Raw genomic sequence first — 15,327 nt, forward strand, 5'->3', positions numbered from 1 at the left:
GGTAAGTACTGGAAGGATGAGCCCTTAATCCAATGACTGGTGTCCTTACAAAAAGGAGGAAAATTGGGCACAGGGAGAATACAAGATGAAAGCAGAGATCTACAGGCCAGTGAACATCAATGATGGTCTGTAAACTACCAGAAGCTCTGAAAGGCCAAGCACAGATCCCCTCCCACAGCCCCCAGATGGAACACACCCTGCTGACCCCTTGATCTTGGACTTTTTGCCTCTAGAACTGTGAGACAATACATTTCTGTTGGTTGAAGCACTCAGTTTATGGTACTTTGTTACAGTAACAGCACTTTTCAGAATGACTATTACATAACAACTACCTCATGCAGTAAGTGCTACTATTATTGCTCATGTGACTTTCTTCCTTTGAACAGATGTTTAGTGAATATGTATTAGGGACCACTCTAGATCTTGAGTTCAGAGATAAACAGATGTCAATTCCTGCGTACTGGAAGGAAAAATCTGAGTATGGGTAAAGGGAAGGGAAGATCGAGGTGCTTTTGAGAATGCTTCCTGGAGGAGGAAACATTTCTGTTGAGTTTTGGAAAATGAATTGACACTGTGTCTAAGCAGACAGTGGAGGGGGAGGGCACTCCTGTTTGGAGGCAACAGCAAGTGAAAAGGTATGGCAGCAAGAAAGGAATTACAGAATTAAGGAAATTTTGATGTTTTCGATATGGCATGCAGTGGGAGTGTACACTTGTAAGAATACAGGGTGGACTCACCATCTTTAAAGTCATCTCTTACCTTGTGGAGAAAATTCCCTTTCATTTCCCTGGGGACTTTCACCAGCTGCTGTCAGAGCTGTCATCCACAGGATGTATGTCACTCTGGGCTGCAGGCTGTTTATTAGATATGAATTTTGGGAGAGGCTATAAGGAATTTCTGAAAGGCAAATGAAAGAAGAAAAGCATGTATTAAAGGAAATTGTTCAGTGTGGGCTTTCACTCATTTTTATTGTTTAATGCTTCATTTAATTTAAAAGGGAATAATACATTGCCATTTTAAAATTGTCCTAATTCATCAGGGCTTAATACTTTAGTAGGGCCTAGAATTGTCATTTATGAAGGTCTCACTCTATAGTGTACCAAACAAACTAAATATTACCTTTTTTTGTGGTAAAATCTTACACATTTTTTTTTGCCATTTTTTGTCTTTGAAATAATTTAGCTGTAGTAATTTTTAGTGTTTCTGGCATTTATCAAGTACATTTGAGAATTCTAAAGGAGAAAAGTAAGTATACAAATTGTTTTCAAGAAAAGGGAATTTTTAAAAGCAGCTACATTTAGCAATTAATGAAATAGGTGTTGTGGGAGACCAACCTTGCATGTGACTGAGTCACACTCCCCGGCTGGGTGCTGAGGCGCTCAGTCACAGAAATGTGGCAGAGCTTTCCCCACCCTTCTTGGGTTCGAGGGTCGGGGTCTAGTGCATGGGTGTGTCTTGCTACAGCCCCATGGGTGAAGCTATGCTCACCTGTTCCTTTGTAATATAACTCCTTGCCCTGTTTAGGATAGAATCTTCCATGGAAGTACCCTGTGTGTGTGTCCCCTTCTCTTACTGTGTCCTTGGGTGTGGCCTACCCAGGTGTCAGTCAACCTGCTGACAGTGGACATCATGAAGATAGACTCAGCCCTCTGAAACCTGACCCCTTGCCTCATTTGAATAGCTTCTCTCTTCCTGTGGAACCTTAAGGTCAGAGGAGCTGTCACTGTGACCCCAAACAAAAAGGTATTTGTGTCTCTTGTGTGGTTATTTTGCACAGCCCAGTCAGCCCATTTCAACTGGAGTGACCCCTGAGCCTTTTAATCTCGAGAACAGAAACCCGGTAGCACATGCCTGTAATCCCAGCAAATTTGGGAGACTGAGGCAGGAGTATCACAAGTTTGAGGTCAGCAGTTTAGCAAGACCTTCTCGCAAATAAAAAGTTAAAAAAATAAAAGACTGAGCATGTAGCTCAGTGGTGAAGCACCCCTGTATTCAATCCCCAGTACTCTCAAAAGATAGAATAGACATTTACTTAACATTTTAAAATTGTGATTTCGTACATTTTTGTAGGCTCGGGGTCCTGAGCTTACAGGGCTTAACATGACGGTCTGCTTCAGTATGTCATGAAATCAATCATTAACAACTAGAGCAATGGTACTGAGGTTAGATTTGGTAGCTGTACACCCAGATTTCTAATTCCTTATGCTCTCAACACCCCTGCAGTTTCTCTGCAGGGAAGATTTTGTTTTCTGAGCAATGCACCCATGCTGTTTTTCTCCCCCAAGAAACATGAGTGTTGGTAGCTCATCTCCAGTGTTTTGCAGGGTGAGGGTTTTGGGGTGAACTCTCAAAAGCTGGGGAGGTGTGTAACCTTAAGGCCAGCGCTGGAGCAGAAGGAGAGGCTGGCACATTCAGATGCCGGTGCCTGTGGGGGTGGAAGTGAAAACTAGGACTGTGACAAACTGGCTCACAAACTCCTGGGCAAATCCGAAGACACTCTCACGCTGCAATGATTTCAACACTCATGGGTATTTGTTGACTGGCTGGCAAGGCACTGACCATACAGAGCACAGAACCAACCTCGAAGAGTTCACCATCTAAAGGAAAAAACTGATGCCTTCCACAGTCCTGTTTTTCATGGGTAGCTAGCAAGATGGAGCCCTGTGTGTCCTTTCCATTCAACCCAAAGTGCCGAGGCCTGAGCAGATCATTTCACAGCTGTGACTCTCAGAGTGACTTTTATATTTTACATCCTGTTGGGAAAAGTATCTTGTGGAAAATTCCCAAGTCTACTAGTAGCTTGGTGAAATTGCTTGCATAGAATTAAGCTGTATTATGATTGAACTCTAACTCACTCTCTCTCTCTCTCTCTCTCTCTCTCTCTCTCTCTCTCTCTCTCACACACACACACACACCCTTTCCCTATTCCTAAATCAGAAGATTAAAAGATTAATTTTAGAAAGAGCTTCCGCTCATCTTTCTGCACCAAAACATCAGCAGGCATTGGGGAGACAACCATCCAACTGTGTGAGGGTATCCTGAGCTCTAGGAGTGAAATGAGATGTTGGAACAGAAGGGATGGGATCTGTATGGTTTGCATGGCTTATAAAGTTTATTCACACATGTATATTTGAAGAACAAAAATAGCAACTCTATGGGGGAACAGAAGAGGGTGGTGGAGTCAGCAGTTTGGTTGGCAGAATAGGCTGAGTTGTGTAATGGGAGACAGGAGTCAAGCAGGAAAGACTGGTTCTGCTGCCTCTGGGCTGTGATCCCTGGCAGGGATAAAGTGGGCCAGTAAAGCTTCAGCCATGCGAAACCTTAGACTCAGATTGATCAATAATAAAGGCAACAGTTTAGCAAAGATGTGATAGTTGTCAATCAACAGAAAGGCAGTGGGTAGGAGAGTCAAGTGGGCCAGGTAAAATAGCTGTATTGTTCCTGGAAATAAGTTTTTACCTAAGAATCCTCACTGGGTATAATAGAGGATAGGGAAGTGTTCACCCATTTGTTATCCAAGAAATACCATTTTAATTAAGCACCTACTGTGTATCTGGGTGTATTCTAGGTAGAGATGACAGTGGTGAGAAAATTGCCATGACTTCTGCCCTTGAACTCTTGGAGTCTATTAGCAGGGACCATTCAGTGGTAGTGAAGTGTAACGGATCCTAAGTGGGAGAGGCTGTGTACCAGAATCTCCTGTGGGATTAATAACATGCAGACGGCTTAGACCCAGTTCTTCCTCCCCTTTCCTGTCCAGGAGGACTAAACATCCTTTGCTTTGGGCTCCTAACACTTGCATGTGCCTTAGGACTGCAGCCTGGTTAATGGTGCCAAGATAAGGGAGATGGAGCCTCTTGCTTCTCAGAGCACCACCCTTGCTTTCTATTGTGATGCTCCTCTTTGCTGGTGTTTTCCTCCTGTCTCCTCTACCTACTACTGCCGTCCAGAAACTACTCTCATGAATTCACAAATGATTTCTGTTTGCCAAATGCAATAAGCTGTTGTCAGTTCTCAATTATAGCAGTTATATTGCATATCTCTTTCCCTCTCCCCACTGACATCTCTGAAGGGAACATCATCAATAAGTGTTTAGTAAATTAAGTGAAAGTATAACCTAAAATGGTTATGAAATGGAACAATGAATTGAATTTGCTCTCTTCCCTTTTAAAATAATCTTACATAGACTTTAGGTTCATCCAATTTGCAGCAAAATAAGATAGATATTTCCTTCGATATCTATAAGAATGGCTTCAAGAGCCAACTGACCATGGTTGTAAACTCTGTCAAAATGAAAATGGCTTTTGGGGTCAAATTTCACATGAAGAATTCCAAGTGGCCCATGAAGAAGTCAATTGACCTCTTGGGGTCACCTCTTGGGATGTATTTCAGAACTGACACCCTGAGGAGTCAGTGGGAAGCAGTTCTGTTTGGTGATATATTCTGTTTATCAATGGTGGATTAGATAAGCAAATGACTGTAAGATTTTATAATGAAATATTATGGTGCTGTTAAAAAAGAAATGAGGCAAATTCATGGAGCAAAAGATCTGTAGTATGTATTATTGAATGGTAAAGCAAAGTGTAGATCAAAATATAGAATAGATTCTAAATATATTCTTGTATTTGCATTACTTTTTTCTTTAAGAACAAAGAACTGCTAACAATTCAAATGCAAAGAAAGGGAGAATTTTCATTTTATATCTTTCTGAACTATTTGAACTTTTTAACATGTGCACATATATTTATATAATAAAAAGTAACTAGCTTTGGAAGTTGCACTTTTAGAGAAGCAATACTGCAGATCTTCTAAGATCAAGAGATAAGACAATCCCTTAGGAAAAAGTCACTTCTGTAGGTAGGCTTCTGTCATCTACCTCTCAGGATAGCTTTGTTACATTTTTCTTGGACCTAATAATGCTCATGAATGAATAAAAATGTTCTTTCTTTATGATAAATGCTCCTGAAAGAAAGCCAATTGTTTATGAAATGAAGAAGCCAAGGGGGGGAAAAAAAAAGCTCTGATTAAATCAAAGATTGGAACATCAAATCTTGGAAGTGACTTAAAACAGTTACATGAATGAGTAGTATTTCATGAAATCATTTGAGATAATGCTGCAGCCAGAATTTATTGTAATTGCTTTGGCTTTATAGTTATAGAATGATTATGGGTCATAAAGGCTTACAGTATTGTAATTTATTCATTTTAAGGAGAAAGTAATGTGCTTTGGTGGCAATTCCAAATGTGAGGATTTACAAATTCTCCAAATGTTGCCGGGTAAAGTGGTGTACACCTGTAATCCCAGCCACTTGGGAGAATGAGGCAGGAGAACTGTGAGTTCAAAGCCAGCGTCAGCAACTTAGTGAAGCTCTAAGCAAATTAGCAAGACCCTGTCTCAAAGTAAAACATAAAAATAAATGTTAGGGATATGGCTCAGTGGTTAAGCACCTCTGGGTGCAATCCCTGGTACAAAAAAAAAAAAAAAAGAGTTCTCCAAACGTGTTGTTCACAAACCTCAAGGGCCTACAGAGTTAGTATTAAGAGGCCTGGATTGCTTTTTGAAATGCTCTCCCTGCCTATGAACAGGCACCTTGAGAACCTAGTTTACTTCATTTCTGTAGTCTTACAATTTGCTTGGCACAGGATGACTTTTGTCTTAATTTAATTCATTTCACAAATACTTATGGAGTACCAAGCACCAGGCATGGTGCTAGCACCGTGTGTGGATACACACATGCCCAAACTTGGGTTTTCCCCATATCCAAACAGGAGACCCCACAGCACATGGATCCTCACACTTACCACAGAGCTCTGGCTGGGAGCTTGAGTCCCTCTCCTTCCAATATATCCTGTAGTGGAGGATGCAGCCCATTTGCTCCTGGACTGGAATGTGGTTCCATGAAATTAAGATGCTTCCCTTTTCCTCCATGATGGCATTGATGTGGGGGCCTTTCAGTGGTGCTGAAAAGAAGGTCATAGGAGACTTCTGTCACCCTCCAAATCCAAAAGTGAAGTGAAATTTGGCAAAAGGTCCCAAGGCTCACCTTTGTACTTGGAGCTACCCCGGATGGAGCTGCATCCTCCTTGATCCCTGGACAGGGCATGCACTCGGATCTCATAACAGACGTAGGGCTTTATATTCTCTGCAAGGAAAAGGGAGTTCTTAGAATAGGTGTACTGTGCCTGGTGGGTCACTCAGGGAGCCATTTTAATATCTTCATCCAGGGCATTTCTTGCCTTAGTCTGAAGATGGTTCAAGGACAGTCTGGACTGAGAATAAAGAGATGACCTGAGTTACAAATTCTCAGCATCCTATTTGCCATGATGCCCGCTTTTAGAAATCAATGCTCCCAACTTCCAAGAATGAAACAAATCAACCAACCAACCTGTCTCTTCATACAAACAGGATTGTCATGACTAAGGAGACAAATCCATTCAGGTTCCAACAAGGAATACAAACACAGGCAGACTGACTTGGGGAGGGTGTACATGTCGGGGGCAAAACAAACTAACAACTCACCTTGAAGGAAAAAACCTCTGACTTCTACAAAGAAATCATTTGTTGTTTACAAGAAAGTGAGGCTGGCATTTTGCAGGCACAGCACCTGAGTAGCTTTTCTAATTCCACGATGCTTATCAGGATCTGAGAGGGTGGCTCCAGATGGCACAGTGGGGATGACTAACCAGGGCACTCTCAGTGCAACCCGACCCCTTGCTCCTGCCTGGCCTTCCCTCCCTTGTTCCACTTAGGTCTCCAAGTTGCTTCACAGCCTGGAGATTTGGATGAGTCCCAGGAATGCTAATGCTCCTTCCCAGCTTTTAAAGAGCCACACTGCCCTTTACTGTCAGTCATGAAGCTTACTGGCAAGTTCCTCTTTCCCCAAACTCCTATTTCCACTAATCTCAAGAGTTCTGCTGCCTGTAAAAAAAACAAAAACAAAACAAAACAACAAAAAAAAACCTTGCCCCCATATATCCTGCCCATATTATATCTTTAAATTCCAAATAAAATTTTAAAGGAAAAAGAGAGATAATCTCTGCTAGGTAACTAAAGAGCAGGAGGTCCAAGTAAGAACTCTCCAATATTGCTTAATGCTCTGCTGATAGGTTGCTAGAGTCCCTTACACTGACAATTGATTGAAGTTCAAGGTCTTCTTTGGGGGAGCAGAGGAATTCTACATGATAGAATAATTTACTAAATTGGATGTGTTTTTATAAAAATCCATTGTCCCTTAAATGTTCCGGTAAGTAGGCAGCACACAAAGCAACCAGTCCTGTCAGAAGAGATCACAAATTGGAAAGCACGCCATGGACGATTTCCAATTCCAGTTTGTGAACCAAATGAAATGGAGAAAAGAACCCTCGCCAGCCCTAGTCCCATAATCCAAAGATCATCTGTGGGTGGCATCCAGACCAAGAAGTTCAAAGGGCCACAGAGGATATGGAATCATATTTCATCTGGGAAGGTTCTGGTGTGGCTTTCTGCTCCCAGTGCCTGGCTGTTCTACCCTTAGTCACGGAAGGTGCCAGTGAGTATGCCAGATGGAGATCTGGTAATTCCAGAAGAGCTCACTAGGTTCCAGGTTCCATGCTGAGTCAGGGCAGCAGCCTTGGGAACTGCCATATCAGATGCTGTGGGTTTCTTCCTGTGAATGGGCCACTCTTACTGGAGGAGGGAAAACATGGGGCTCCATAACTCAGCTGTGTTACCCTTTCCAAAGACAGTAGAACTCCAGCAAGGCTTGTTCCCTGGTTCTGTTCAATTTTTCTGACTGATTCTGTATGAACGTTCCCTAATCACATCTGCCCCACATTTCAAGAACCTTCAATGGAAAAACTCCCTACTCCTAAGACCTTCATTTAGTCCCCCCCTCCCCCGTCTTTTAATTTCCTTGCTACAGTGCGGCCCCACCACTTCCACACATACATACACACCTGGTGCCCTTGAGCAAAGGCCCCGGTCCATGTTTAAAAGCCATCTCTTAAGTGGTTTTTCTGCAGAAAGCTAATTTCACCTCTCAAGTGTGAGAGAAGAGGAAGTGAGATGGGAGCAGGCAGAAGAGGGAACCAATTCATCTAGATGTAAGACCAGCCCGGCCCCCACCCCAGGCACTGTACTAGTGTATATTTGTAAAAGGAATGTTCACATGGTCAGAAGCATTTTCACCCAGCTTTGGCCCCACCAACCTACAGTCTAGGCATCAGATTGTATTCTGAACACTCAACTCTGGCCCCAGTCAGAAACTGGGAACAGGTTGGTGTGCGACCAATGGCAATGGGGGATCTTACCAGAGAAGGCCCATTAAAATTCATGGCAAGTATAAATTACTTAATATTTCAAGTGTATATTTCTAAAATCTAACATCGACATAAACTGATAGCTAAACAAGTGTTTCCAAGCAGCGAAACTATTTTAATAAAGTCATTTTACTCATTAGTATGTTGATTTTGCTCAAGTGCATAATTCTAAAGAGCTTAACAACACTTATCTTACTAAGTGCATAAAACATTCTGTATTGTCATCTATTTCATGGTGTTTGTAAAGAATCAGAGGATTTCCAAAGAAGGAACTATAGGGCAAATAGTTCAAACTGTCCACCATGGTGAGTCCTGATATAGTTTGTAATAACAACTTACAATTTCACAGTTCAGTGAATGCTTTTTCTATCCACGGTTCTGTCTGATTTGATGGGCAGAACAGTCCTGAAAGAGAATTGGTTCTACTGCAAAAACTTGGGATGATGCCTTGAGAGGTAATTGATTGTCCTATTAGAGACCATCAAAGTTGCTTCTCAAAATTGATACCTGTCTTCTTTTAATTCCCATTTGGGATTTAGGCTTGTTCTCCAGGGACAGCAAAAGAAACACATTTTTGTTTTGTTTTTTTGAGACAGGGCCTCACTATGGTGTCTAGTTTAGCCTCCAACTCCTGGGCTCAAGTGGTCCTCCTTGCTCAGCCACCTGAATAACTGAGACTACAGGCACCCCCATTTTATGCCCATACTTGTTTAAAAGAAGCAACAGCCATACCATCAACCAGCCCCTTCCCCCCACCCACCCACATACCTAGAATTCTCTTTTATAGGCTAAATGGATTTGAAGTTTTAGTCTCCCAATGACTTGCTCACCTTTCTTTGGAAGTTTGCTGGGTTATATATGCAATGTTCTCTTTAAGGGTGATGATTAAAACTTAACCTACTAGAAGTTTAGGCAGCCAGACTACAAAAGGGGCACACAGTTAAGGACCAGCTCCTGTATCATCATATTCTGTGCCCTGTTTATTTTATCATACAAATCTTGGGTCCTTAAGAAGGGTGTACAACATCCTCCTAGACAGGTGTAATGATTGTCAGGGTGCAATGAAAATATGGGATTTAGAGCCTGCAGACCTATTAAACTCTTAGGTCTGAACATTTAGTAATAACATTATGATAGCTAAATCATTGTGTACTTAATGTATGTCGGGCCCCATTCAAAACATTTTCCATGTTAATTCAGTTAGCTCTCACAACAATCCCATGAAGTAATACTGTGCTTATTTTTCAGATAAGGAAACTGAGGCACACAAGTTAAGTAATTTGCCCTAGATCACACAGCTATTTGTGACATGAGCCAAGACTCAGACCCAGGTAGTGTAGCTGCAGACCCAGAACTTAAAATCATTAGGCTGTACTTGAAATAACTAATTAACCAAGTTCTGTCCAAACATGTAAATATATTTTCAGATGTTTTCTCTCAATTCTAACCACTGCCACATTCAGAACTTGAGGAATAGAGACACCCATTACCATACAGACAATTCTGGATTTATTATCACAGCAATGATAAGTAGCAGAATAGGAAATGAAAGATCCCCTTTCTCATCTGTATGATGGGTTCAAAATAATGACTGTTCATCTGCATGATTGTTTTGATTTGAACAAATTTCCAAAGGAATTTCTTCTTCATCCTAGACAGAGTTATCTGTCCTTTAGCACTCACCCATCCTAGGAATGAAATAATCCAGATTTTGGGGATAGTACCAGAAGATTTTTTTGGAAATGACTGTCTCCCAAATTAACAAGTGGATTTTTAACTCCAACAGAGAACATGTGGAATGTAGCCTTTGAATCACCTCTTTAAAAACCCCTGGTTCCTGCTGATGGGCAGAATCACAGCATTTGGGATAGGAGTCCCTGTGTTTCTGCTTTGCTAGCAAAGAAATAAACCTTCTTTTTCCTTTTTCTACCAAAAAAAAAAAAAAAAAATTCAAAGGTAAAGGTACCTATCACACTGTCACACTGTCAGCTTAGCTCTTAGCATAATCATTGGGTTCAAGTACATTCATCTTCTTAGGCACTGTGCTAGGGATACGATTTTTCCATAAATATCAGGTTTTTTTTACTCAGCACATTGACTTTTATGATTCTAGTGGTGTATCCTGCTGTGCTTTCTTGATGGACTTAGGTTGTCACTGTCCATTGTCATTTTGGGTTATCATGTCATTGAAGGCAAGGTTCTGGATCCTGGTCTGCAGCTTCCCCAAACAAATGTGAACTTGGTAGCTTGCTAAGGTGAAAGTGAACAATTCAGTACCTGAAATCAGAGCTGACATATTGTAGGGGGGCACCCACAGCCAGCTTGGAGGAGGTTGTGTGCTGCCCACTAGATGGAGTGCCCTCCATTCCACCACGTACTGCTGAACAGCTGAGGCAGCTTTCTCGGGGGCCTGCCAGGTCACCACAATGCCATCTACATCCTCCGAATATGCAGAGACCTGGTGAGGAGCCAGCAATCCTTTAGAGGGGAAAAAAGAAGCGGGACAAAATCAGAATAGATAAAGGTAGAAAAACACAACAGCTCATCCCAGCCAAGTTTTAGGAAGAACCAATCTCTTGCTCTTTTTTTGGGGGGGGTACCAGGAATTAAACTCAGGGGCACTCAACCAGTGAGCCACATCCCCAGACCCTTTTATTTTTTATTTTTTGAACAAGGTCTTGCTAAGTTGCTTAGGGCCTTGCTAAGTTGCTGGCTTTGAACTCTTGATGCTCCTGCCTCAGTCTCCTGAGCTGCTGGGGTTACAGGCATGTGCATTACAGGTCACCACGCCCTGCCCAATCTCTCTTTAAGGACTTCAGCACCGCAGATTTAGGGTCTCTCTACTTCTCAGACTGTGGAGAATTAGCACTGCCAGCTCTTGCAAAGATGGCGTGGAATTATTTGTAGAGTTATTATCTTCCTTGTGCTTCATTCCTCTTTCCACTCCTGTGTGCCCCAAGTGCCTATTCTAGGGAATGTAATACCATATGATTCTAGATGTGTCCTTGAAAATTAGTGTGGATTTGTGCTTGTGTGTTGTGTTTTCATGAACATATTAGATTATTGAGAGCTCTTTCATCTAAGGCTTTTTCTAATGTGTTTTCACTCAACATTATGTTTCTTGGACATATCTATTATGCTGCTATATGGAAATCCAGCTCTTTCCTTCAAACAGCTGCCTAAACCCTTTCCTTGTCCAGTCTCCAAGTGACCAGCTGGAGGTTCCTTCCAGCTCTTGGCCAGTACAGACAGGGATGCAGGAAACGATCTCTTACATGACCTCTTGTGCAGCTGTGCATTTCTGGATATTTGTGCACAGCTGTAGAGTTAATTCACATATAATTTCACTTAATACTAAGTGAATTGAGGTCAATCTGTAAAATAGCCAGTTGAGTTGGGGATTTAGCTCAGTGGTAGTGCACTTGCCCGGCATGTACAAAGGCCCTGGATTTGACTCCCAGCTCCACAAACATATATATAGTCATTTGATGCTCCAACAAGATTAACATGAGGGTTCTCATTCTTCCATCAACCCTTGATATTTGGATTTCCTAATTTTTGCCAATTTAAAATGTGTAAAATAATACTTGATGGTGTTCTTTTCATTTTTCTGATTTTTTGTGAAGCTGAGCTTTTCTTTTTTTTTTTAAATTTTTTATTGTTGGTTGTTCAAAACATTACATAGTTCTTGATATATCATATTTCACACTTTGATTCAAGTGGGTTATGAACTCCCATTTTTACCCCGTATACAGGTTGCAGAATCATATCAGTTACACATCCATTGATTTACATGTTGCCATACTAGTGAGCTTTTCTTCACCGATTACTCACTGTTCAACTTTGTCCTTCTTTAACTGCCTATTCATAAATGTCACTCATTTTTTTCTGTTGAGTTTCCTGTTTTCTCTGATTGGCAGAAATAGATTTTTTTTTTAATCTTTATTTTTCAGTTTTCGGCGGACACAACATCTTTGTATGTGGTGCTGAGGATGGAACCCGGACCAGAAATAGCTTTTATGTTCTAAGTATTATTCATTTATCGGTTTTCAACACTTTTACTCCAGTCTGTTAATTTTCTGATAACTTTATCATGTGTTTGTCCCACATATATAGCTACAATGATGTTGGTAAATTTATCCATGGTTTGGGCATTTTGAGTCTTATTTATAAAATCCTCCCCTCTACAGTCATGAATATATTCAGTTATGTTTTGTCCTCTTGGCTTTTATTTATTTATTTATTTTTATTTTTATTTTTAGTTTTATCTTTTTACATTGAGACTTTCAGTTCAAATCCATCCAAGGGATTATTTATTTATTTATTTTATGGTACCAGGGATTGAACTCAGGGGTACTTGACCACTGAGCCACATTCCCACCCCTGTTTTGTATTTTATTTAGAGACAGGGTCTCATTGAGTTGCTTAGCACCTTGCAGTTGCTGAGGCTGGATTTGAACTCATAATCCTCCTGTCTCAGCCTCCTGAGCTGCTGGGACAAGGGGTTATATTTTTAAAGGGAATATATTTATTATTATTATTATTATTATTATTATTATTATTATATTTATTTACTTTGCAGTGCTGGGGATTGAATCCAGGGCCTTGTGCATTCTAGATTGGTGCTCTACAATTGAGCTATAGCCCAGCTCTACTTTATTATTAATCTACACAGTGAGTTAATTTTTCCAAATATCATTTGGCATCCCATACTTATCAAACACTAAGTTATAGTTTAACTTAGGGATACTTGATACTGTTAAAATATTAAATCATCCCATTCATAAATATGCTATTTTGATGAAGTTATTCAGATATCCTCTGATGTGTGTGTGTGTTGTGTGTGTGTGTGTGTTTAGATATGGTCTTACTCTGTTGTCCATGTGTTGCCCAGGGTGGCCTTGAACTCCTGATTCTCTTGTCCCTACCACCCATGTAGCTGGGACTCTAGGCTCAGGATACCATACCCTGCCTTTCTTTGATATCTTTTAATGGAGTTTTAAAAATTCCTTCTTTTTTTTTAATTTTTTTTTTTTTAGTTGTAGATGGACACAACACCCTTGTTTATTCTTATGTGGTGCCAGGATCGAACCCAGTGCCTCACGCATGCTAGACAAGCGCTCTACCACTGAGCCACAATCCCAGCCCTAAAAATTCCTTCTTAAAGTGTTTGTATATTCTTCATTAGCTTAATTCCTAGACACTTTATACTTTTAGTTTGTTATTTAAGTGGCATTTTATTTTCCATTACTTTTTCTACTATTAATGACCTGTGTGTGTTATTCTTATTTCTGGCAGACTTGCTACACTCTCTAATTAGTGTTAATAATTTGTTTCCTGGCCTTGCTGAATGTTACGTGTAAATAATCTTATTAGCTGCACACTTAAGATATCACTTCCTTCAAACCCTCCTATTAAATCTCGTTTCCTTCTTTGTTTTTAGATTGTTGCTAATTTTAAAGAGAATGTGCTTGTACCTCTTATTTTTCTTTTTTGGTAATACTGGGATTTAATCCAGGGCCTTGTACAACCTAGATAAGCACTTTACCACTGAGCTACATCCCAAGCCCGCAACCTCCTGCTTCAGCTTCCCAAGTAGCTGGGATTACAGGTATGCCTTTATCTCTTCATCAAGATGAGGTATCCTCAAGCTTTTGGTAGAGAATCTTTTAAAAAGCTAAAGTGTTTTATTCATAGTTTTTAAAGAGCTTTTATTTTTACAAAAAGTCCTGTTAATTTACAATTGATGGTTTTGCTTGGTTTATGGTGCTAAGATCTGAACCCAGGGCCTTGTACATGACAGGCAAGTACACTGCTGCTGAGCTATGCTCCCAGCTCCCTAAAGGCTTTTTTAACTAAATATATCTTCTACATCTGGTAATAGCATATCCTTTTTTTTTGGGTATTAATGTGATAAATTACATTGACATATTTTTCTATTATTAACCATCTTTCTATTAACCATCTAACCATTTTTCTATTATTAACCATTCCTGGGATTAACCCTACTTGATCATTCTGTACTTTTCTTTCTTTCTCTCTCTTTTTTTTTTATAAGATCAAGAGCCTTTTAAGTATTTTTTAATTTTAGGTGGACACAATATCTTTATTTTATATTTGTGTGGTGCTGAGGATCGAACCCAGTGCCTTATGCATACTAGGTGAGTACTCTTACCACTGAGCTACAACCCCAGCCCCATTTCTTTCCTTTTTTTTTTTTTTTTTAAGTGAATTGTAGCAACAGTTTTAGGTTCACAATGAAAATGAGCAGAATAGGATTTCTCATCTACTTCCCACCCCTCCACATATGAACAGCCACCTTCTCTCTCCAGCTCTGGGATGGGAGGAGTCGTTGCAAATGTTATTGCCTGAAGTCCATAGTCTACATTAGACTTCGCTTTTGGTATTATAAATCCCATGGGCTTTGACAAATGCATAATGACATGTATTCTTTATCACAGCCTCATTTAGAATTATTTCCCGGCACTAAAAACCGTCTGTGTTACACGTATTTATCTTCCCTCCCCCACAACCTTTGCAACAACTGATCTTTTTACTTTCTGCATAGTTTTGCCTTTTCCAGAATATCACATAGTTGGAATCACACAGCATAGAGCCTTTTCAAATTTGTTTCTTTCATTTATGTCATGATTTGGATGTGGCTTGTCCCCCAAAAGTTCACATGTTGGAGGCTTGGTCCCTAGTGTGGCGGTATTGAGAGGTGATGACCTTTAAGGGTGGGGTCTAGTGGTAGAAGGTTAGGTCATTGCAGGTCCTGCCCTTGCCAGAGTTAATGCTGGTTTCCAGGACAGAGTTAATTCTCACAAGAGTGAGTTGTTATAAAAGAGCAAGCCTGACCCCAGATCACCCTCTGGCTTCCTTTCTTGCCATGTGATCCTCCCCTTATATGTGCCCCCTTCACAATGTTATCATTGTGACAGAGCCAAGGTGGCCCTCATCATAGCTGAGCAAATCTGTGAGCTAAAGAATCTCTTTTCCTTTGTATATTATCTAGCCTCAGGTGTTTTT

The 15,327-nt window shown here is 40.6% G+C and overlaps 1 protein-coding gene across 9 annotated transcripts in view; it reads right to left on the reverse strand.

Moving 5' to 3' along the window:
- Nucleotides 1-15,327, reverse strand: part of Il12rb2 (interleukin 12 receptor subunit beta 2) — an 81,746-nt gene that overhangs the window by 10,346 nt on the left and 56,073 nt on the right. For all 9 annotated transcript variants that reach the window (XM_048815166.1, XM_048815168.1, XM_015484885.2 and 6 more), the window contains 4 exons: nt 10,576-10,776; nt 6,045-6,143; nt 5,803-5,961; nt 760-897 (listed from right to left, as the gene is read on the reverse strand). In XM_048815166.1, coding sequence (XP_048671123.1) covers nt 760-897; nt 5,803-5,961; nt 6,045-6,143; nt 10,576-10,776 — 597 coding nt within the window. The remainder of the gene's footprint in view (nt 1-759; nt 898-5,802; nt 5,962-6,044; nt 6,144-10,575; nt 10,777-15,327) is intronic.

This window comes from Marmota marmota, unplaced genomic scaffold (assembly GCF_001458135.2).
Source record: "Marmota marmota marmota unplaced genomic scaffold, marMar, whole genome shotgun sequence".
Classification (NCBI taxonomy): domain Eukaryota; kingdom Metazoa; phylum Chordata; class Mammalia; order Rodentia; family Sciuridae; genus Marmota; species Marmota marmota.